The following is a 26,999-nucleotide window of genomic DNA, read 5'->3' as shown; positions in this document are numbered from 1 at the left end:
GGTTTAATCAGGGATAGTCAGCATGGATTTGTTCAGAGAAGGTCATGCCTTACAAATCTGGTTGAATTCTTTGAGGAAGTGACAAGGAGGATTGATGAGGGTAGTGCAGTGGATGTTGTCTACATGGATTTTAGTAAGGCATTTGACAAGGTCCCACAAAGCAGACTGGTCAGAAAGGTAAAAGCCCATGGGATACAGGGAAATGTGGTGAATTGGACCCAAAATTGTCTCAGTAACAGGAAACAAAGGGTAAAAGTCGATGGATGTCTTTGCAAATGGAAATCCGTTTCCAGTGGTGTGCCACAGGGTTCAGTGTTGGGTCCCTTGCTGTTTGTGGTATATATTAATGATTTGGACTTGAATGTAGGGGGCACGATTGGCAAATTTGCAGACGACACAAAAATTGGCCGTGTAGCTGATAGTGAAGAGGATAACTGTAGACTCCAAGAAGATATAAATGGGTTGGTGGAATGGATGGAAAAGTGGCAAATGGAGTTCAACCCGGAGAAGTGTGAGGTAATGCACCTAGGGAGGGCAAACAGTAAAAGGGAATACGCAGTAAACGGGAATATACTGAGAGGGGTAGAGGAAGTGAGAGACCTTGGAGTGCATGTGCACAGGTCCCTGAAGGTGGCAGTACAGGTAGATAAGGTTGTGAAGAAGGCATATGGAATGCTCTCCGTTATTAGCCGAGGTATAGAATACAAAAGCAGGGATGTAATGATGGAACTGTATAAAACGCTGGTAAGGCCACAGCTGGAGTATTGTGCGCAGTTCTGGTCAACACATTACAGGAAGGACGTAATTTCTCTGGAGAGAGTGCAGAGAAGATTTACAAGAATGTTGCCAGGGCTTGGAAATTGCAGCTATGAGGAGAGATTGGATAGGCTGGGGTTGTTTTCCTTGGAGCAGAGAAGGCTGAGGGGAGACTTGATTGAGGTGTACAAAATTATGAGGGGCCCAGATAGAGTAGACAGGAAGTACCTGTTTCCCCTAGCGGAGAGTTCAAGAACTGGAGGACATAGATTTAAACTGATTGGCGGAAGGATTTGAGGGGACATGAGGAAAAACTTTGTACCTAGAGGGTAGTGGGTGTATGGAATTTTCCGCCCGAATTGGTGGTAGAGGCAGGGACCCTCAACTCTTTTTAAAAGTACCTGGACCTGCACCTAAAGTGCTGTAAGCTACGGAGCGGGTGCTGGAAGGTAGGATTAGAACGGGCACCTGGTTGTTCTTCGAGCACGGACACGATGGGCCGAATGGCCCCCTTCTGTGCTGTATCTTTTCTATGGTTCTATGGTTCTATTCTGCAACATCACTCTAGAATCACCCCAGAATCCTGCAACATCACTCCAGAATCACTCCAGAATCATCCCAGAGTCACCCAAGAATCCTGCAACATCACTCCAGAATCACTCCAGAATCATCCCAGAGTCACCCAAGAATCCTGCAACATCACTCCAGAATCACCCCAGAATCCTGCAACATCACTCCAGAATCACTTCAGAATCACCCAAGAATCCTGCAACATCACTCCAGAGTTGCCCCAGCATCCTGCAACATCACTCCAGAATCACTCCAGAATCATCCCAGAATCACCCAAGAATCCGGCAACATCACTCCTGAATCATCCAGAATCACGCCAGAATCCTGCAAAATCACTCCAGAAACACACCAGAATCACCCCAGAATCCTGTGACATCACTCCAGAATCACTCCAGAATCACCCCAGAATCATAGAAACATAGAAACATAGAAAATAGGAGCAAGAGTAGGCTATTCGGCCCTTCGGGCCTGCTCCGCCATTCAAAATGATCATGGCTGATCTTCTAACTCAGTACCCTGTTCCCGCTTTTTCCCCATATCCCTTGATCCCTTTAGCATTAAGAAATCTATCTATCTCCTTCTTGAATACATCTAATGGCTTGGCCTCCACTGCCTTCTGTGGTAGAGAATTCCACAGGTTCACCACCCTCTGAGTGAAGAAATTTCTCCTCATTCTCCTCGGTTCTAAATGGCATACCCAGTATCCTGAGACTGTGACCCCTGGTTCTGGACTCCCCAGCCATCGGGAACATCCTCCCTGCATCTAGCCTGTCTAGTCCTGTTAGAATTTTATATGTTTCAATGAGATCACCTCTCATTCTTCTAAACTCGAGTGAATACAGGCCTAGTCGACCCAATCTCTCCTCATACGTCAGTCCTGCCATCCCAGGAATCAGTCTGGTAAACCTTCGTTGCACTCCCTTCATGGCAAGGACATCCTTCCTCAGATAAGGAGACCAAAACTGCACACAATACTCCAGATGTGGTCTCACCAAGGCCCTGTATAACTGCAGTAAGACATCCCTGCTCTTGTACTCAAATCCTCTTGCAATGAACGCCAACATACCATTCGCCTTCCTAACTGCTTGCTGCACCTGAATGCTCGCTTTCAGCGACTGGTGTACAAGGACACCCAGGTCTCGTTGCACCTCCCCTTTTCCCAATCTATCACCATTCAGATAATAATCTGCCTTTCTGTTTTTACAACCAAAGTGGATAACCTCACATTTATCCACGTTATACTGCATCTGCCATGTTCTTGCCCATTCACCCAACTTGTCTAAATCACATTGCAGCCTCTTTACATCCTCCTCACAGCTCACATTCCACCCCAGCTTTGTGTTGTCTGCAAACTTGGAAATGTTACATTTAGTTCCCTCATCCAAATCATTGATATATATTGTGAATAGCTGGGGCCCAAGCACTGATCCCTGCGTACCCCACTAGTCACTGCCTGCCACCCCGAAAATGAACTGTTTATTCCTACTCTCTGTTTTCTGTCTGTCAACCAATTCTCAATCCATGCCAGTATATTCCCCCAATCCCATGTGCTTTAATTTTGCACACTAACCTCTTGTGTGGGACCTTATCAAAAGCCTTCTGAAAATCCAAATACACCACATCCACTGGTTCTCCCCTATCTATTCTATTAGTTACATCCTCAAAAAACTCCAGTAGATTTGTTAAGCATGATGTCCCTTTCATAAACCCATGCTGACTTTGTCTAATCCTGTTAATGCCCTCCAAGTGTTCTGTTATCACATCTTTTATAATAGATTCTAGCATTTTCCCCACTACTGATGTTAGGCTAACTGGTCTGTAATTCCCTGTTTTTTCTCTCCTTCCTTTTTTATATAGTGGGGTTACATTTGCCACCCTCCAATCTGTAGGAACTGTTCCAGAGTCTATAGAATTTTGGAAGATGATCACCAATGCATCCACTATTTCCAGGACCACTTCCTTTGGTACTCTGGGATGTAGATTATCTGGCCCTGGGGATTTGTCAGCCTTTAGCCCCATTAATTTCCCTAGCACTATTTTTTTACTAATACTGGTTTCCTTCAGTTCCTCCCTCTCACTAGACCCTTGGTTCCCTAACATTTCTGGTAGGTTATTTGTGTCTTCCTTTGTGAAGACAGAACCAAAGTATGTGTTTAATTGTTCTGCCATTTCTTTGTTCCCCATTATAATTTCCCCCATTTCTGGCTGTAAGGGACCTACATTTGTCTTCACTAATCTTTTTCTCTTGACAAATTTATAGAAGCTTTTACAGTCAGTTTTTATGTTCCCTGCTAGTTTACTCTCATACTCTATTTTTCCCCTCTTAATCAATCTCTTTGTCCTCCTTTGCTGAATTTCTGAACTGCTCCCAAGCCTCAGGCTTGCCGTTTTTTCTGGCAATTTTATATGCTCCTCTTTGGATCTAATGCTATCCCTAATTTCTTTTGTAAGCCGCGGTTGAGCCACCTTTCCTGTTTTATTTTTGCGCCAGACAGGAATGAATAATTATTGTAATTCCTGCATACATTCTTTAAATATTAGCCATTGCCTATCCACCGTCATCCCTTCATCCCTTTTAGTAAAGTTCCACAATCTATCATAGCCAACTCACACCTCATACTTTCGTAATTTCCTTTATTTAGATTCAGGACCCTAGTTTCAGATTCAACTACTTCACTCTTTTAATGAGGAATTCTATCATGTTATGGTCGCTCTTCCCTAAGGGACCCCGCACAACAAGATTGTTAATTAATCTTTTCTCATTGCACAATACCCAGTCTAGGATCACCTGTTCTCTAGTTGGTTCCTCAACGTATTGGTCTAGAAAACCATCTCGTACACACTCCAGGAATTCCTCCCCCACAATATTATTGCTAATTTGGTTTGACCAATCTATATGTAGATTAAAGTCACCCATGATTATAGTTGTACCCTTCTTGCATGCATCTCTAATTTCCTGTTTAATGCCCTCCCCTACATCTCCACTACTATTTGGGGGCCTATAGACAACCCCCACCAACGTTTTTTGCCCTTTGACTCCACCCATACAGATTCCACATTGTGATTTTCCGAGTCAATATTCTACCTCACTATTGCATTGATTTCCTCCTTTACTAACAACGCTATCCCACCTCCTTTCCCTTTTTGCCTGTCCTTCCTAAATATTGAATACCCCTGGATGTTCAGTTCCCATCCTTGGTCACCCTGCAGCCATGTCTCCGTAATCACAACTATATCATAACCGTTAATATCTATCTGCGCTGTTAATTCATCTACCTTATTGCGAATGCTCTTCGCATTATGACACAATGCCTTTAGACTTGTCTGCAATCCTGCAACCTCACTCCAGAATCACCCCAGAATCCTGCAACATCACTCCAGACTCACCCCAGAATCACCCCAGAATCCTGCAACATCACTCCAGACTCACCCCAGGATCACTCCAGAATCCTGCAACATCACTCCAGAATTAACCCAGAATCACCTCAGAATCCTGCAACATCACTCCAGAATCATTCCAGAATCACCCCAGAATCACCCAGAATCCTGCAACATCACTCCAGAATCACCCCAGAATCCTGCAACATCACTCCAGAATCACCCCAGAATGCTGCAACATCACTCCAGAATCATCCCAGAATCACCCAGAATCCTGCAACATCACTCCAGAATCACCCCAGAATCCTGCAACATCACTCCAGAATCATCCCAGAATCACACAGCATCCTGCAACATCACTCCAGAATCATCCCAGAATCACACAGCATCCTGCAACATCTCTCCAGAATCACCCAGCATTCTGCACCATACACCAGATACACTCCAGTATCACTCCAGAATCACCCCCAAATCACTCCAGAATCACCCTTGAGTCACCCCAGAATCACCCAGCATCTTGCAATAGCACTACAGAAGCACTCCAGTATCATTCCAGAATCACCCCTGAATCACCCAGCACCCTGCAACATCACTCCATAATCACTCGAGAACCACTCCAGAGTCACTCCAGGATCACTCCAGAATCAACCCAGCATCACCCAACTGCCTGCAACATCACTCCAGAGTCACTCCAGAATTCCATTCGCAACCCCTCAAATAATGAAGCAGTCCGAGCCTGCATGCAGCAAGACCTGGACAACATCCAGGCTTGGGCTCATAAGTGGCAAGTAACATTCGCGCCAGATAAGTGCCAGGCAATGACCATCTCCAACAAGAGAGAGTCTAACCACCTCCCCCTGACATTCAACGGCATTACCATCGCCGAATCCCCCACCATCAACATCCTGGGGGTCACCATTGACCAGAAACTTAACTGGACCAGCCATATAAATACTGTGGCTACGAGAGCAGGTCAGAGGCTGGGTATTCTGCGGCGAGTGACTCACCTCCTGACTCCCCAAAGCCTTTCCACCATCTACAAGGCACAAGTCAGGAGTGTGATGGAATACTCTCCACTTGCTTGGATGAGTGCAGCTCCAACAACACTCAAGAAGCTCGACACCATCCAGGACAAAGCAGCCCGCTTGATTGGCACCCCATCCACCACCCGAAACATTCACTCCCTTCACCACCGGCGCACAGTGGCTGCACTGTGTACCATCCACAGGATGCACTGCAGCAACTCGCCAAGGCTTCTTCGACAGCACCTCCCAAACCCGCGGCCTCTACCACCTAGAAGGACAAGGGCAGCAGGCACATGGGAACAACACCACCTGCACGTTCCCCTCCAAGTCACACACCATCCCGACTTGGAAATATATCACCGTTCCTTCATTGTCGCTGGGTCAAAATCCTGGAACTCCCTTCCTAACAGCACTGTGGGAGAACCGTCACCACACGGACTGCAGCGGTTCAAGAAGGCGGCTCACCACCACCTTCTCGAGGGCAATTAGGGATGGGCAATAAATGCCGGCCTCGCCAGCGACGCCCACATCCCGTGAACGAATAAAAAAAAAGAATCACCCAAGCATCACCCCAGCACCCTGCAACATCACTCCATAATCACCCCAGAATCACCCCAAAATCACTCCAGCATCACTCCAGCAACCTGCAACATCACTCCAGAATCACCCCAGAATCCTGCAATATCACTCCAGAATCACCCCAGAATCACTCGAGCATCACCGAAGCATCCTGCAACGTCATTCCAGAATCACCCCAGCATCAACCAGAATCACACAGACATGTGGCGCTGAGAGTTTACTCCACCCACCTGACGATGATGCACTGCTCCCTCTCACAGGCCTGGCTCAGTGTGTATGCAGCATCCGCAATGGCAAAGATGTGTCTGTGGGTCAGAAAACCTCCGTTATAAGCTTGCTCCTGATTCACACACACACTGAGCACCCCACACAGTGGCTCTGGGATGTCCTAACTCTTCATCTTGCGGTTAAAGGGTTTATGGTTTTGGTGTTTAGTTAAACCATTCAAAGAAGTTTTGATTCTGCCACGCAGGTAGGGTGCTACACACCCAACACATGATCTCAATCCCTGCCACTCGGAGAGTGGCAGAGTAGGACAATGCCAGGCTAGAGGGCATGATAGTCTGGACCATGGGAAGCTTCATAGTCATTGCCAATACCATCCAGATTCTGGCAGTCAGGACGCAGGTGGTGTTCAAAACAGGGCTGGTCCTATCACTTCTCCATCTACCTGATAAAAAGAGTTGATGGATCAAACTACTGAGCTTTTCCAGTCCTCTTTGTCTATTTCTGTGTTTATCAAGGTGAGCGATGTTAGTGCTGGGGAATGGAACACACAGTGTCAGCAGCAAACACATTAAATTCAAGCCAGATAGAGAGCAAAGCTCCCTCTACACTGTCCCATCAAACATTCCCAGGGCAGGTACAGCTTAGTTTACATACAGAGTAAAGCTCTTTCTATACTGTCCCATGAAACACTCCCAGGGCAGGTACAGCACATGTTAGATATGGAGTAAAACTCCCCCTATATTGTTCAATCAAACGCTCCCAGAGCAGGTACAGCGCGGGTTAGATACAGAGTAAAGCTCCCTCTACACTGTCCCATCAAACACTCCCAGGGCAGGTACAGCGCGGGTTAGATACAGAGTAAAGCTCCCTCTACACTGTCCCATCAAACACTCCAAAGTCAAGTAGAGTGTGAGTTTTATTGGACTGAACAGGACAAATATGGTAAGATGGATTCTTCTATTTATTTCTGTGGTAATTTCATTGTAGATGAACTACCAAGACAGATGAAATATTCAGCATAGTTGGTGTTGTTATTTCTAACACAGACAATTGGCTGATGGAGGCAGTCAATGGAAGTGCATTGCTTTCATTTTAGACCAGTTGAGTCTTGTCGCAATCTTGGCATTTTGCTGGACAGACTGCTGAGAGACACATACAGTTCATTTTCAGCAAAAAAAGATCTTAACCTGGGAATGGCATTGTGTGGTGTTACTGTGTGCACGCTTAACACATTCATATCAAATTCCACTCTCCAGTCTCTTAACAGAGGTGATAACCCACTTACAATAAATGGACAAAGATAAAAGGGAGACAGATAAATCTGATTCAAACCCGTTAGGCGGTCTTCGGATAATATCGTTCTATGTCAATTCCAGCCTCAGCTCAACAGAGTGACAACTGTCACCAATGTAGGTCCTGGTCCAGTGACCCCATCATTGTTGTAATCTATTTTTCCCATTGTTCCATTGATCACTATTTTGCCCATTGTTGCGCTGATCACTATTTTGCCCATTGTTGCGCTGATCACTATTTTTCCCATTGTTGCATTGATCACTATTTTTCCCATTGTTGCGCTGATCACTATTTTGCCCATCGTTGCATTGATCACTATTTTGCCCATTGTTGCGCTGATCACTATTTTGCCCATCGTGCACTGATCACTATTTTGCCCATCGTTGCGTTGAAGAGTCCTGAAGAACATCTGACTCAGTGGTCCGTTGATTCCCAACATGAGCACAATCAGTGGTATCAATGTACAACTGAAACACTTGTATGTCCTTTCCTGGCCCATCCAAGGCAGCCAACAGACACAAGGCTTCGCGGTCGATAGAATCAAAAGCCTTTTCAACTCTTGTTAGTTTTCTGCCAGAAAATTAATTTGTCACCTGAATCTTAATTTATTTTGCTGTGCACGTGCTGAGTTTTTTTGACTTATTATTTATTATATTTCCTTCATTTCCATATAATGACAGGGTCACTAACTTGCTTTGTCTTGGAGATCTTTTCCAAACAGTGATACTTCTCCCATTGTCCTTGCAGTGGATGACTTGAGTTGAGAGGTTGTGGACATATCTTTCTGTCTGACAGGGTCTCGATGTTGTAGTCAATGAGATAAACCTTCCCAACATTTTGTTGTGCCACTTCTCTATAGATTTACACACTCTATCATTGGAGTACTAAACCTTTAACCATTTAGAGCAGCTAAATAGCTAGTTAACTGCTTCAGACATATGAGGAGAGGTTGAGTAGATTGGGACTCTACTCATTGGAGTTCAGAAGAATGAGAGGCGATCTTATTGAAACATATAAGATTGTGAAGGGTCTTGATCGGGTGGATGCAGTAAGGATGTTCCCAAAGATGGGTGAAACTAGAACTAGGGGGCATAATCTTAGAATAAGGGGCTGCTCTTTCAAAACTGAGATGAGGAGAAACTTCTTCACTCAGAGGGTGGTAGGTCTGTGGAATTTGCTGCCCCAGGAAGCTGTGGAAGCTACATCATTAGATAAATTTAAAACAGAAATAGACAGTTTCCTAGAAGTAAAGGGAATTAGGGGTTACAGGGAGCGGGCAGGAAATTGGACATGAAGCTGAGTTCGGATCGGTCAATGCCCTGTGGGTGGCGGAGAGGGCCCAGGGGCTATGTGGCCGGGTCCTGCTCCGACTTCTTGTGTTCTTTAGATTTGTGGTTGGGATCAGATCAGCCATGATCTTATTGAATGGCGGAGCAGGCTCGAGGGGCCGATTGGCCTACTCCTGCTCCAATTTCTTATGTTCTTATGTTCTTAGAAGTGTGATAAGAACATACGTACAGGTGAATCAATATGGAGGCCAGGCTTCTTTTGTTTCTACTAATGAATTTGTTCTACGTGAAAGCACACATAGCAAAATCATGCACACCTGCTATTTTGATTTGGCTTTCTTAAAAGCTGTGAACTCACATCAATTAATCCTTTATTCAAAACAAGAGGAAAATATGGCCCCAAATATCTGATAATGTTTTCTGCAGTATTACTCCAATTTGGAGATCTCATTGGAAATTCTGAATCAGATCATTATTATCTGGGCCCTGCCCCAGCTGCCTTTGATTTGTCGTCCTTTCCTTTTTATGAAGAGGGTACTTACGGGGGATTTTCAGAGAGCTCTCTCCTCCTGTATTGTTTGATTGTGTCCTTGGAGTATATTCCAACACGCTTGTAGGGATTCACAGACACCAAAATGTTCCCAATGTAGGTCTGTAAATTAAATATTGAGAGGGCTCAAAACAACCGACAGGACGTCACAAATATAACCCTCACCCCGGGGAGCCCTAGCAAAATTGAAGTCAATGGGAAAGAAAGAAAGAAAGAAAGAATTGCATTTATATAGCACCTTTCACCACTTCAGGATGTCCCAAAGCACTTTACAGTCAGTGAAGTACAGTTACTAATGTAATGTAGGAAATGTGGCAGCCACTTTGCACACGTCAAACAGCAATGTGATAAACGATCAGATAACTTGTTTTTTAGTGATGCTGGTTGAAGGATAAATACTGGCTAGGATACTGGGCTGAACTCCAATGCTCCTCTTCGAATAGCATCATGAGATCTTTTATGTGCACCTGAGAGGGCAGGCGAGGCCTCAGTTTAACATCTCATCGGAAAGACGGCACTCCCTCAGTACTGCACTGGAGTATCAGCCTACAGTTTGTGCTTAAGATTTTGGATTGAGACTTGAAGCTATGACCTTCTGACTGAGACGTGAGTGTGCTACCATTGAACCACAGGGAAACTCTCCAGTGGCTAGAGTGATACCTGACCCAGGGGAAGATGACTGTGGTTGTTAGAGGCCAGTCATCAGGGCCCTAGGACATCACCGTAGGAGTTCCTCAGGCAAGAGTCCGCGGCCCAACCATCTTTAGTTACTTCATCAATGATCTTCTCTCCAACATAAGGTCAGAAGCAGAACCATTCATTGACTTCTCCAGTAAAGACGTAGCCCATGTGGGCCTACAGAAGGACTTGGATAACATCCAGACCTAGGCTGGCGTGGCAGGTAACATTCAATCCACATAAGTGCCAGGTAATGACCACTTCGAGCCTTGACCTTCAGTGATTCCAACATCACCAAGTCCCCCAGCATCAATGCCTTGCAAATCATCATTGATGAGAAGATAACTGGATGAATCATATGGCTCATCTTCTTACCCCTCAAAGCCTATCCACCTTCTACAAGGCTCAAGTCAGGAGTGTGATCCAACACTCACCACAAACCTGGATGGGAGCGGCCACAAGAACACTCAAGAAGCTCAACACCATGCAGGACAGAGCAGTTTTCTTGATCAGTGCTCCTGACCCTTAACTCAGTATCCACACCCTCCACCACTAGTATACTGCCCATCCACTCTACCGACTCATACTAATCACACACACTCCCCACCCATAATAACCACACAAATCCCCATCCACTCTACCCACCCAAATCCCCATCCACTCTATCGACTCATTCTAATCACACACACTACCCACCCATAATAACCACACAAATCCCCATCCAGTCTACCCACCCAAATCACCATCCACCCTATCCTTTTTGAGGTGGTAACTAATGTGGTAGATAAGGGAGTATCTATGGATGTTATTTATATGGACATCCAAAAGGCATTCGATAAGGTTCCACATAAGACACTTAAAAATGAGTGCGCATGGAATTGGAGAGAATTGGTTAGAAGGTAGGAGACAGAGAGTAGGGATAATGGGTATGTACTCAAATTGGCAGGATGTGATTAGTGGTGTCCCCCAGGGATCTGTACTGGAGCCTCAGCTTTTCACTATATTTATAAATAACATAGCTGAAGGATTAGAGAGCCGTATATCCAAGTTTGATGACAACACCAAGTTAGGTGACACAGAAAATAGTGTAGATGAGAGCAAGGTTCCCTCTAACTTTTTTCGGCCATGTGCGGAATGAATTTGGGTTTGTGCATCGATAGAAAGGCTGTGTGCACCACCGTAAAACATCACAACTTTAAATAAAACATCTTTTTAGAAAACATTACTCAGGGTAAATAACAAACAGAACAAATATGCAAAATAATGGATAATTGTAACAATTTAATGTTATATTGGCTGATAAATTTATATAATGTGAGTGATGCTGGCAAGGCTGTATTTATGGCCCATTGCTGATTGAACTGCAAGCATTGAGAGTCAACCACATTGTGCGAGACTGGAGTCACGTGAAGGCCAGGCCAGATAGTGATAACAGGCTCTCTTCCCTGAAGGACATTAACAAACCAGTTGGGTTTTTACAACAATCAGGGCAGCTTCTGCAGTCTTTTTCTGATGCCAGATCACAAATGATGAGATTTATTGAATTCAGCTTTACAACTTACCCTGGTGGGATTTGAATTCTGGGTTGTTGGTCCAACAACCAAACCACTGCAGTACTGTCCAGACTCTCTCTTGACATTTTGAAGTTTGGACACTGTGATGTCTCAGTGTTTGCTGTGACCCCCCCCCCCCCCCCCCGCCCCTGCTCTTGACACCCCCTCACCCCAAAAAGTTATGCCAGCCTGTCCCGTACCAGTGTTTGCTGCAGTCTCTATACCACAGCCACGTTTAACAGTGCCATCCTGCCAATGCAGACAATGTAAACAAATCCACAAAGTAGACTTCAACCCTGTGTGGTCATTCTGTGCAGTGTAGGAAAGATTTTGAATGCTTTTAAGCAGTTGTCTAAAAGCTTAGTACCCCAGAGATTCAACTAATAGCGAGGACAATTTGAGCATTACTGTTGGCACAGGAAATGACAGAATGGAGCAAAGTTGGCAACCACTCACCTAAGTAATGATAATCACTGCCATTTGGAGTCCCCAAAGCCTTTCCACCATCTACAAGGCACAAGTCACGAGTGCGATGGAATACTCTCCACTTGCCTGGATGAGTGCAGCTCCAACAACACTCAAGAAGCTCAACACCATCCAGGACAAAGCAACCCGCTTGATTGGCACCCCATCCACCACCCTAAACATTCACTCCCTTCACCACCGGTACACAGTGGCTGCAGTGTGTACCATCCACAGGATGCACTGCAGCAACTCGCCAAGGCTTCTTCCATGGCACCTCCCAAACCCATGACCTCTACCACCTAGAAGGACAAGAGCAGCAGGCACATGGGAACACCACCTGCACGTTCCCCTCCAAGTCACACACCATCCCGACTTGGAAATATATCGCCGTTCCTTCATTGTCACTGGATCAAAATCCTGGAACTCCCTTCCTAACAGCACTGTGGGAGAACCTTCACCACACGGACTGCAGCGGTTCAAGAAGGCGGATCACCACCACCTTCTCAAGGGCAATTAGGGATGGGCAATAAATGCCGGCCACGCCAGCAACGCCATATCCCATGAATGAATTAAAAAAATGTTCTGAACATCAGTGGAAACTGCAGTTCAAACTCAGGCTCCAGACTCTCTCGGGAAAGATGTTGCATCTGGGACTGCCAGCTTACCAGCGGTGCTAATTCCTGGAGTAAAGCTGCAATGATACACACCTTATTTTTCTGAAGCTTCAGTCGCTGCCGTTCCTCGAGTACAGCTCGTCGCTTCTCTCTTTCCAATCTTTGTTCCTCTAACCTCTTCCTCCGATCTTCCGCCTGTTTCGCGCTACATGCCGATATTCTCAGTACAATGCTCCTGTCCAACCTAACTTTAACTCCCGCCCTTGCCGTAAAGTGATTGGTAGCTGACGTCACCTCAGCAGCGTCTTCACCAGAGAGCACTGGTTTGGTGCGCGGACGGAATGATTGCTTGTGCAGCACACGATAAAGTGCTGTGCGGCAGCGCACGCACAGGGAACAGGGGACAAGAGCAGAAAGTTGCAAAGGGACATTGATAGATTAAGTGAGTGGGCAAAACAGTGGCAGATAGAGCTCAATGCAGGGAAGTGTGAGGTCATCCACTTTGGACCTAAGAAAGATCGATCAGAGTATTTTCTAATTAGCGAGAAGCTCGGAACTGTGGAGGAGCAGAGAGATTTAGGGGTCCAAGTACAGAAATCACTAAAAGTTAGTGGACAGGTACAAAAAATAATTGAAAAGGCTAATGGAATGTTGGCCTTCATCTCAAGAGGGCTGGAATATAAAGGGGTGAAGTTATGTTTCAGTTATATAAAGCTCTGGTTAGACCACATTTAGAATACTGTGTTCAGTTCTGGGCACCGCACCTCAGGACAGATATATTGGTCTTAGAGTGGGGGCAGCACAGATTCACCAGAATGATACTGGGGCTGAACGGTTTAAATTATGAGGACAGTTTGTATAGACTAGGCTTGTATTCACTTGAATATAGAAAATTAAGGGGTGACCTAATTGAGATGTTTAAGAAGATTAAAGGATTTGATAGGGTAGATAGAGAGAAATGATTTCCTCTGGTGGGGGAGTCCAGAACAAGGGGGCATGACCTTAAAATTAGAGCGAGGCCGTTCAGAGGTGATGTCAGGAAACACTTCTTCTTGAATACATTCAAGGCTGAGTTAGACAAATTTTTGATCAGCAAGGGAGTCAAAGGACATGGGGAAAGGGCGGGAAAGTGGAGCTGAGGTAAAAATCAGATCAGCCATGATCTCATTAAATGGTGGAACAGGCTCGAGGGGCCGAATGGCCTACTCCTGCTCCTAACTCTTATGGTCTTATGGTCTTACACAAAGGGTAGTGGAAATCTGGAAATCTCTCCCCCAAAAAGCTGTTGAGGCTGGGGGTCAATTGAAAATTTCAAAACTGAGATTGATAAATTTTTGTTAGGCACAAGTATTAAGGGTTACGGAACCAAGATGGGTAGATGGAGTTAAGATACAGATCAGCCATGATCGAATTGAATGGCCGAACAGGCTTGAGGCGATGAATGGCCTTCTCCTGTTCCTATGTTCCCACCCACTCACACAACCCACTCACACAACCCACCCACTCGAACCACCCACTCGAACCACCCACACTACCCAACCAAAACACCCATCCACACTACCCATCCAAATCCCACTTGACACTACCAACCCACACTCACCATCCCTACCAACTACCCACACTACACAACTCTATTATCCATCCCCACTACCCAACAACACTACCCATCAGCACTACTATTGGCTATGATAGTCAAGTGGTTATGGTGGTAAATTAGAAACCCACAGATAATGAGTTCAAATCACACCATGGCAAATTGTGAAACTGAACTCAATAAATCAAGTAATTTGTGAGCTGGCACCAGAAAAGAATGACCATCAAAGCTGCCGGATTGTTGCAAAAACCCAACTAGTTCAGTAATGTCCTTCAGGAAGGGGGAGCTGCCACCATCACCCGGTCTGATGCCAAGTAACCCCAGTCCACACTATGTGGTTGACTCTTAAGGGCTCACAAGTCAACTACGGATGGACAATAAATACTGCCTTGCCAGAGTTGCTCACATCCCAAGATCAAATATTTTAAAAATCCAATCTATACACCCACACGACCCCATTCATATTATTCACCCGCACTACTCCATCCATATTAGTCAACCACACTACCCCATACACATTACTCAACCACACTACCCCATCTATATTACTCACCCACATTACTCCATCCATATTAGTCAACCACACTACCCCATCCATATTACTCACCCACATTACCCCATCCATATTACTCACCCACACAACCCCATCCATATTATTCACCCACATTACCCCATCCATATGACTCACACACACTACCCCATTCATATTATTCACCCACACTACCCCATGCATATTACTCACCCACACAGCCCCATCCATATTACTCACCCACACAACCCCATCCATATTACTCCCCACACGACCCCATCCATATTACTCACCCACACTACCCCATCCATATTATTCACCCACATTACCCCATCCATATTACTCACCCACACGACCCCATCCATATTATTCACCCACATTACCCCATCCATATTACTCACCCACATTACCGCATCCATATTACTCACCCACATTACCCCATCCATATTACTCACCCACATTACCCCATCCATATTACTCACCCACACAATCCCATCCATATTACTCCCCAGATGACCCCATCCATATTATTCACCCACATTACCCCATCCATATTACTCACCCACATTACCCCATCCATATTACTCACCCACACTACCCAATCCATATTATTCACCCACATTACCCCTTCCATATTACTCACCCACACTACCCCATCCATATTATTCACCCACATTACCCCATCCATATTACTCACCCACACGACCCCATCCATATTATTCACCCACATTACCCCATCCATATTACTCACCCACATTACCCCATCCATATTACTCACCCACACAATCCCATCCATATTACTCCCCAGACGACGCCATCCATATTATTCACCCACATTACCCCTTCCATATTACTAACCCACACGACCCCATCCATATTATTCACCCACATTACCCCAACCATATTACTCACCAACACTACCCCATCCATATTACTCACCCACACTACCCCATCCATATTACTCACCCACACAGCCACATCCATATTACTCACCCACAATACCACATCCATATTACTCACCCACACAACCCCATCCATATTACTCACCCACACTACCCCATCCATATTACTCCCCAGATGACCCCATCCATATTATTCACCCATATTACCCCATCCATATTACTCACCCACATTACCCCATCCATATTACTCACCCACACTACCCAATCCATATTACTCACCCACACTACCCCATCCATATTATTCACCCACATTACCCCATCCATATTATTCACCCACATTACCCCATCCATATTACTCACCCACACGACCCCATCCATATTATTCACCCACATTACCCCAACCATATTACTCTCCAACACTACCCCATCCATATTACTCACCCACACTACCCCATCCATATTACTCACCCACACAGCCCCATCCATATTACTCACCCACAATACCACATCCATATTACTCACCCACACAACCCCATCCATATTATTCACCCACACAACCCCATCCATATTACTCCCCACACGACCCCATCCATATTATTCACCCAGACTACCACATCCATATTACTCACCCACACAACCCCATCCATATTACTCCCCACACGACCCCATCCATATTACTCCCCACACGACCCCATCCATATTACTCCCCACACGACCCCATCCATATTACTCCCCACACGACCCCATCCATATTACTCCCCACACGACCCCATCCATATTACTCCCCACACGACCCCATCCATATTATTCAACCACAATACCACATCCATATTACTCACCCACACTACCCCATCCATATTACTCACCCACACTACCCCATCCATATTATTCACCCACATTACCACATCCATATTACTCACCCACATTACCCCATCCATGTTACTCACCCACACAATCCCATCCATATTACTCCCCAGACGACCCCATCCATATTATTCACCCACATTACCCCATCCATATTACTCACCCACATAACCCCATCCATATTACTCACCCACACTACCCCATCCATATTATTTATCCACATTACCCCATCCATATTACTCACCCACATTACCCCATCCATATTACTCACCCACACTACCCCATCCATATTACTCCCTACACGACCCCATCCATATTATTCACCCACATTACCCCATCCATATTACTCACCCACATTACCCCATCCATATTACTCACCCACATTACCCCATCCATATTACTCACCCACACTACCCCATCTGTATTATTCACCCACATTACCCCATCCATATTACTCACCCACATTACCCCATCCATATTACTCACCCACACTACCCCATCCATATTATTCACCCACATTACACCATCCATATTACTCACCCACACTACCCCATCCATATTACTCACCCACATTACCCCATCCATATTATTCACCCACATTACACCATCCATATTATTCACGCACAAAACCCCATCCATATTAGTCACCCACACAACCCCATCCATATTACTCCCCACACGACCCCATCCATATTACTCCCCACATGACCCCATCCATATTACTCCCCACACGACCCCATCCATATTACTCCCCACACGACCCCATCCATATTACTCCCCACACGACCCCATCCATATTATTCAACCACAATACCACATCCATATTACTCACCCACACTACCCCATCCATATTATTCACCCACATTACCCCATCCATATTACTCACCCACATTACCCCATCCATGTTACTCACCCACACTACCCCATCCATATTACTCCCTACACGTCCCCATCCATATTATTCACCCACATTACCCCATCCATATTACTCACCCACATTACCCCATCCATATTACTCACCCACATTACCCCATCCATATTATTCACCCACACTATCCCATCCATATTACTCACCCACACTACCCCATCTGTATTATTCACCCACATTACCCCATCCATATTACTCACCCACATTACCCCATCCATATTACTCACCCACACTACCCCATCCATATTATTCACCCACATTACACCATCCATATTACTCACCCACACTACCCCATCCATATTACTCACCCACATTACCCCATCCATATTACTCACCCATACTACCCCATCCATATTACTCACAGACACCACCCCATCCATATTACTCACACACATTAACCCATCCGTATTACACATCAACACCACCCAGCTATATGACTCGCAGACGCTACACACACCAATTACAAAACCCCATCCATATTACTCACCCATACTACCCCATCCATATTACTCACACACACTACCCCATCCATTACTCGTCCACACTACTCCATCCATATTACTCATCCATACCACCCCTTCCATATTACTCACAGACACCACCCCATCCATATTACTCACACACATTAGTGTGGGTGAGTATTACTCAGCTGCAACACTCATCTGTATTACCCACCCACACCACCGACCCATATTACTCACCCACACTACCCCATCCATATTACTCACCCACACTACTCCATCCATATTACTCACCCACATTATCCATTCCATATTACTCACCCACACTACCCCATCCATATTACTCACACACAACACTACCCCATGAATATTATTCACCCACAATACCCCATCCATATTACTCAACCACATTACCCCATCCATATTACTCACCCACATTACCCCATCCATATTCAGGAGGGAGTGGCCCTGGGAGTCCTCAACATTGACTCTGGACCCCATGAAATCTCATGGCATCAGGTCAAACATGGGCAAGGAAACCTCCTGCTGATTACCACCTACCGTCCTCCCTCAACTGATGAATCATTCCTCCTCCATGTTGAACACCACTTGGAGGAAGCACTGAGGGTAGCAAGGGCACAAAATGTACTCTGGGTGGGGGACTTCAATGTCCATCACCAAGAGTGGCTCGGTAGCACCACTACTGACCGAGCTGGCCGAGTCCTGAAGGACATAGCTGCTAGACTGGGCCTGCGGCAGGTGGTGAGCGAACCAACACGAGGGAAAAACTTACTTGACCTCGTCCTCACCAATCTACTTGTCGCAAATGCATCTGTCCATGACAGTATTGGTAGGAGTGACCACCGCACAGTCCTCGTGGAGATGAAATCCCGTCTTCGCACTGAGGACACCATCCAACGTATTGTGTGGCACTATCACCGTGCTAAATGGGATAGATTCAGAACAGATCTAGCAGCTCAAAACTGGGCATCCATGAGGCGCTGTGGGCCATCAGCAGCAGCAGAATTGTATTCCAGCACAATCTGTAACCTCATGGCCCGGCATATTCCTCACTCTACCATTACCAACAAGCCAGGGGATCAACCCTGGTTCAATGAGGAGTGTAGAAGAGCATGCCAGGAGCAGCACCAGGTGTACCTAAAAATGAGGTGCCAACCTGGTGAAGCTACAACTCAGGACTACATGCATGCTAAACAGCGGAAGCAACATGCTATAGACAGAGCTAAGCGATTCCACAACCAACGGATCAGATCAAAGCTCTGCAGTCCTGCCACATCCAGTCGTGAATGGTGGTGGACAAATAAACAACTAACGGGAGGAGGAGGCTCTGCAAACATCCCCATTCTCAATAAAGGCGGAGTCCAGCACGTGAGTGCAAAAGACAAGGCTGAAGCGTTTGCAACCATCTTCAGCCAGAAGTGCCGAGTGGATAATCCATCTCAGCCTCCTCCCGATATCCCCACCATCACGGAAGCCAGTCTTCGGCCAATTCGATTCACTCCACGTGATATCAAGAAACGGCTGAGTGCACTGGATACAGCAAAGGCTATGGGCCCTGACAACATCCCAGCTGCAGTGCTGAAGACTTGTGCTCCAGAACTAGCTGCGCCTCTAGCCAAGCTGTTCCAGTACAGCGACAACACTGGCATCCACCCGACAATGTGGAAAATTGCCCAGGTATGTCCTGTCCACAAAAAGCAGGACAAATCCAATCCGGCCAATTAGCGCCCCATCAGTCTACTCTCAATCATCAGCAAAGTGATGGAAGGTGTCGTCGACAGTGCTATCAAGCGGCACTTACTCACCAATAACCTGCTCACCGATGCTCAGTTTGGGTTCCGCCAGGACCACTCGGCTCCAGACCTCATTACAGCCTTGGTCCAAACAGGGACAAAAGAGCTGAATTCCAGAGGTGAGGTGAGAGTGACTGCCCTTGACATCAAGGCAGCATTTGACCGAGTGTGGCACCAAGGAGCCCAAGTAAAATTGAAGTCAATGGGAATCAGGGGGAAAACTCTCCAGTGGCTGGAGTCATACCTGGCACAAAGGAAGATGGTAGTGGTTGTTGGAGGCCAATCATCTCAGCCCCAGGGCATTGCTGCAGGAGTTCCTCAGGGCAGTGTCCTAGGCCCAACCATCTTCAGCTGCTTCATCAATGACCTTCCCTCCATCATAAGGTCAGAAATGGGGATGTTCGCTGATGACTGCACAGTGTTCAGTTCCATTCGCAACCCCTCAGATAATGAAGCCGTCCGAGCCTGCATGCAGCAAGACCTGGACAACATGCAGGCTTGGGCTGATAAGTGGCAAGTAACATTCGCGCCAGATAAGTGCCAGGCAATGACCATCTCCAACAAGAGAGAGTCTAACCACCTCCCCTTGACATTCAACGGCATTACCATCGCCGAATCCCCCACCATCAACATCCTGGGGGTCACCATTGACCAGAAACTTCACTGGACCAGCCATATAAATACTGTGGCTACAAGAGCAGGTCAGAGGCTGGGTATTCTGCGGCGAGTGACTCACCTCCTGACTCCCCAAAGCCTTTCCACCATCTACAAGGCACAAGTCAGGAGTGTGATGGAATACTCTCCACTTGCCTGGATGAGTGCAGCTCCAACAACACTCAAGAAGCTCGACACCATCCAAGATAAAGCAACCCGCTTGATTGGCACCCCATCCACCACCCTAAACATTCACTCCCTTCACCACCGGCGCACTGTGGCTGCAGTGTGCACCATCCACAGGATGCACTGCAGCAACTCGCCAAGGCTTCTTCGACAGCACCTCCCAAACCCGCGGCCTCTACCACCTAGAAGGACAAGGGCAGCAGGCGCATGGGAACAACACCACCTGCACGTTCCCCTCCAAGTCACACACCATCCCGACTTGGAAATATATCGCCGTTCCTTCATTGTCGCTGGGTCAAAATCCTGGAACTCCCTTCCTAACAGCACTGTGGGAGAACCGTCACCACACGGACTGCAGCGGTTCAAGAAGGCGGCTCACCACCACCTTCTCGAGGGCAATTAGGGATGGGGAATAAATGCCGGCCTTGCCAGCGACGCCCACATCCCGTGACCGAATAAAAAAAAGAAACCACACTACCCCATCCATATGACTCACCCACATTACCCCATCCATATTACTCACCCACATTACCCCATCCATATTACTCACCCACATTACCCCATCCATATTACTCACCCACACAATCCCATCCATATTACTCCCCAGATGACCCCATCCATATTATTCACCCACATTACCCCATCCATATTACTCACCCACATTACCCCATCCATATTACTCACCCACACTACCCAATCCATATTATTCACCCACATTACCCCTTCCATATTACTCACCCACACTACCCCATCCATATTATTCACCCACATTACCCCATCCATATTACTCACCCACACGACCCCATCCATATTATTCACCCACATTACCCCATCCATATTACTCACCCACATTACCCCATCCATATTACTCACCCACACAATCCCATCCATATTACTCCCCAGACGACGCCATCCATATTATTCACCCACATTACCCCTTCCATATTACTAACCCACACGACCCCATCCATATTATTCACCCACATTACCCCAACCATATTACTCACCAACACTACCCCATCCATATTACTCACCCACACTACCCCATCCATATTACTCACCCACACAGCCACATCCATATTACTCACCCACAATACCACATCCATATTACTCACCCACACAACCCCATCCATATTACTCACCCACACTACCCCATCCATATTACTCCCCAGATGACCCCATCCATATTATTCACCCATATTACCCCATCCATATTACTCACCCACATTACCCCATCCATATTACTCACCCACACTACCCAATCCATATTACTCACCCACACTACCCCATCCATATTATTCACCCACATTACCCCATCCATATTATTCACCCACATTACCCCTTCCATATTACTAACCCACACGACCCCATCCATATTATTCACCCACATTACCCCAACCATATTACTCTCCAACACTACCCCATCCATATTACTCACCCACACTACCCCATCCATATTACTCACCCACACAGCCCCATCCATATTACTCACCCACAATACCACATCCATATTACTCACCCACACAACCCCATCCATATTATTCACCCACACAACCCCATCCATATTACTCCCCACACGACCCCATCCATATTATTCACCCAGACTACCACATCCATATTACTCACCCACACAACCCCATCCATATTACTCCCCACACGACCCCATCCATATTACTCCCCACACGACCCCATCCATATTACTCCCCACACGACCCCATCCATATTACTCCCCACACGACCCCATCCATATTACTCCCCACACGACCCCATCCATATTACTCCCCACACGACCCCATCCATATTATTCAACCACAATACCACATCCATATTACTCACCCACACTACCCCATCCATATTACTCACCCACACTACCCCATCCATATTATTCACCCACATTACCACATCCATATTACTCACCCACATTACCCCATCCATGTTACTCACCCACACAATCCCATCCATATTACTCCCCAGACGACCCCATCCATATTATTCACCCACATTACCCCATCCATATTACTCACCCACATAACCCCATCCATATTACTCACCCACACTACCCCATCCATATTATTTATCCACATTACCCCATCCATATTACTCACCCACATTACCCCATCCATATTACTCACCCACACTACCCCATCCATATTACTCCCTACACGACCCCATCCATATTATTCACCCACATTACCCCATCCATATTACTCACCCACATTACCCCATCCATATTACTCACCCACATTACCCCATCCATATTACTCACCCACACTACCCCATCTGTATTATTCACCCACATTACCCCATCCATATTACTCACCCACATTACCCCATCCATATTACTCACCCACACTACCCCATCCATATTATTCACCCACATTACACCATCCATATTACTCACCCACACTACCCCATCCATATTACTCACCCACATTACCCCATCCATATTATTCACCCACATTACACCATCCATATTATTCACGCACAAAACCCCATCCATATTAGTCACCCACACAACCCCATCCATATTACTCCCCACACGACCCCATCCATATTACTCCCCACATGACCCCATCCATATTACTCCCCACACGACCCCATCCATATTACTCCCCACACGACCCCATCCATATTACTCCCCACACGACCCCATCCATATTATTCAACCACAATACCACATCCATATTACTCACCCACACTACCCCATCCATATTATTCACCCACATTACCCCATCCATATTACTCACCCACATTACCCCATCCATGTTACTCACCCACACTACCCCATCCATATTACTCCCTACACGTCCCCATCCATATTATTCACCCACATTACCCCATCCATATTACTCACCCACATTACCCCATCCATATTACTCACCCACATTACCCCATCCATATTATTCACCCACACTATCCCATCCATATTACTCACCCACACTACCCCATCTGTATTATTCACCCACATTACCCCATCCATATTACTCACCCACACTACCCCATCCATATTACTCCCTACACGTCCCCATCCATATTATTCACCCACATTACCCCATCCATATTACTCACCCACATTACCCCATCCATATTACTCACCCACATTACCCCATCCATATTATTCACCCACACTATCCCATCCATATTACTCACCCACACTACCCCATCTGTATTATTCACCCACATTACCCCATCCATATTACTCACCCACATTACCCCATCCATATTACTCACCCACACTACCCCATCCATATTATTCACCCACATTACACCATCCATATTACTCACCCACACTACCCCATCCATATTACTCACCCACATTACCCCATCCATATTACTCACCCATACTACCCCATCCATATTACTCACAGACACCACCCCATCCATATTACTCACACACATTAACCCATCCGTATTACACATCAACACCACCCAGCTATATGACTCGCAGACGCTACACACACCAATTACAAAACCCCATCCATATTACTCACCCATACTACCCCATCCATATTACTCACACACACTACCCCATCCATTACTCGTCCACACTACTCCATCCATATTACTCATCCATACCACCCCTTCCATATTACTCACAGACACCACCCCATCCATATTACTCACACACATTAGTGTGGGTGAGTATTACTCAGCTGCAACACTCATCTGTATTACCCACCCACACCACCGACCCATATTACTCACCCACACTACCCCATCCATATTACTCACCCACACTACTCCATCCATATTACTCACCCACATTATCCATTCCATATTACTCACCCACACTACCCCATCCATATTATTCACACACAACACTACCCCATGAATATTATTCACCCACAATACCCCATCCATATTACTCAACCACATTACCCCATCCATATTACTCACCCACATTACCCCATCCATATTCAGGAGGGAATGGCCCTGGGAGTCCTCAACATTGACTCTGGACCCCATGAAATCTCATGGCATCAGGTCAAACATGGGCAAGGAAACCTCCTGCTGATTACCACCTACCGTCCTCCCTCAACTGATGAATCATTCCTCCTCCATGTTGAACACCACTTGGAGGAAGCACTGAGGGTAGCAAGGGCACAAAATGTACTCTGGGTGGGGGACTTCAATGTCCATCACCAAGAGTGGCTCGGTAGCACCACTACTGACCGAGCTGGCCGAGTCCTGAAGGACATAGCTGCTAGACTGGGCCTGCGGCAGGTGGTGAGCGAACCAACACGAGGGAAAAACTTACTTGACCTCGTCCTCACCAATCTACTTGTCGCAAATGCATCTGTCCATGACAGTATTGGTAGGAGTGACCACCGCACAGTCCTCGTGGAGATGAAATCCCGTCTTCGCACTGAGGACACCATCCAACGTATTGTGTGGCACTATCACCGTGCTAAATGGGATAGATTCAGAACAGATCTAGCAGCTCAAAACTGGGCATCCATGAGGCGCTGTGGGCCATCAGCAGCAGCAGAATTGTATTCCAGCACAATCTGTAACCTCATGGCCCGGCATATTCCTCACTCTACCATTACCAACAAGCCAGGGGATCAACCCTGGTTCAATGAGGAGTGTAGAAGAGCATGCCAGGAGCAGCACCAGGTGTACCTAAAAATGAGGTGCCAACCTGGTGAAGCTACAACTCAGGACTACATGCATGCTAAACAGCGGAAGCAACATGCTATAGACAGAGCTAAGCGATTCCACAACCAACGGATCAGATCAAAGCTCTGCAGTCCTGCCACATCCAGTCGTGAATGGTGGTGGACAAATAAACAACTAACGGGAGGAGGAGGCTCTGCAAACATCCCCATTCTCAATAAAGGCGGAGTCCAGCACGTGAGTGCAAAAGACAAGGCTGAAGCGTTTGCAACCATCTTCAGCCAGAAGTGCCGAGTGGATAATCCATCTCAGCCTCCTCCCGATATCCCCACCATCACGGAAGCCAGTCTTCGGCCAATTCGATTCACTCCACGTGATATCAAGAAACGGCTGAGTGCACTGGATACAGCAAAGGCTATGGGCCCTGACAACATCCCAGCTGCAGTGCTGAAGACTTGTGCTCCAGAACTAGCTGCGCCTCTAGCCAAGCTGTTCCAGTACAGCTACAACACTGGCATCCACCCGACAATGTGGAAAATTGCCCAGGTATGTCCTGTCCACAAAAAGCAGGACAAATCCAATCCGGCCAATTACCGCCCCATCAGTCTACTCTCAATCATCAGCAAAGTGATGGAAGGTGTCGTCGACAGTGCTATCAAGCGGCACTTACTCACCAATAACCTGCTCACCGATGCTCAGTTTGGGTTCCGCCAGGACCACTCGGCTCCAGACCTCATTACAGCCTTGGTCCAAACAGGGACAAAAGAGCTGAATTCCAGAGGTGAGGTGAGAGTGACTGCCCTTGACATCAAGGCAGCATTTGACCGAGTGTGGCACCAAGGAGCCCAAGTAAAATTGAAGTCAATGGGAATCAGGGGGAAAACTCTCCAGTGGCTGGAGTCATACCTGGCACAAAGGAAGATGGTAGTGGTTGTTGGAGGCCAATCATCTCAGCCCCAGGGCATTGCTGCAGGAGTTCCTCAGGGCAGTGTCCTAGGCCCAACCATCTTCAGCTGCTTCATCAATGACCTTCCCTCCATCATAAGGTCAGAAATGGGGATGTTCGCTGATGACTGCACAGTGTTCAGTTCCATTCGCAACCCCTCAGATAATGAAGCCGTCCGAGCCTGCATGCAGCAAGACCTGGACAACATGCAGGCTTGGGCTGATAAGTGGCAAGTAACATTCGCGCCAGATAAGTGCCAGGCAATGACCATCTCCAACAAGAGAGAGTCTAACCACCTCCCCTTGACATTCAACGGCATTACCATCGCCGAATCCCCCACCATCAACATCCTGGGGGTCACCATTGACCAGAAACTTCACTGGACCAGCCATATAAATACTGTGGCTACAAGAGCAGGTCAGAGGCTGGGTATTCTGCGGCGAGTGACTCACCTCCTGACTCCCCAAAGCCTTTCCACCATCTACAAGGCACAAGTCAGGAGTGTGATGGAATACTCTCCACTTGC

General features: G+C 46.7%; 1 protein-coding gene across 1 annotated transcript in view; it reads right to left on the bottom strand.

Annotated features, from left to right (window-relative positions):
• LOC137341328 (unconventional myosin-XVB-like) overlaps positions 1-26,999 on the bottom strand; it is a 372,666-nt gene that overhangs the window by 312,962 nt on the left and 32,705 nt on the right. The window contains exons 5-6 of the mRNA XM_068004452.1: positions 9,661-9,770; positions 6,539-6,613 (exon numbers count right to left, since the gene is read on the bottom strand). Of these exons, the coding sequence (XP_067860553.1) occupies positions 6,539-6,613; positions 9,661-9,770 (185 nt within the window). The remainder of the gene's footprint in view (positions 1-6,538; positions 6,614-9,660; positions 9,771-26,999) is intronic.

This window comes from Heptranchias perlo, chromosome 23, assembly GCF_035084215.1.
Source record: "Heptranchias perlo isolate sHepPer1 chromosome 23, sHepPer1.hap1, whole genome shotgun sequence".
Taxonomy (NCBI): Eukaryota; Metazoa; Chordata; class Chondrichthyes; order Hexanchiformes; family Hexanchidae; genus Heptranchias; species Heptranchias perlo.
Note: the sequence above shows the minus strand (reverse complement) of the source record. Positions and strands in the feature narration are given on the sequence as shown.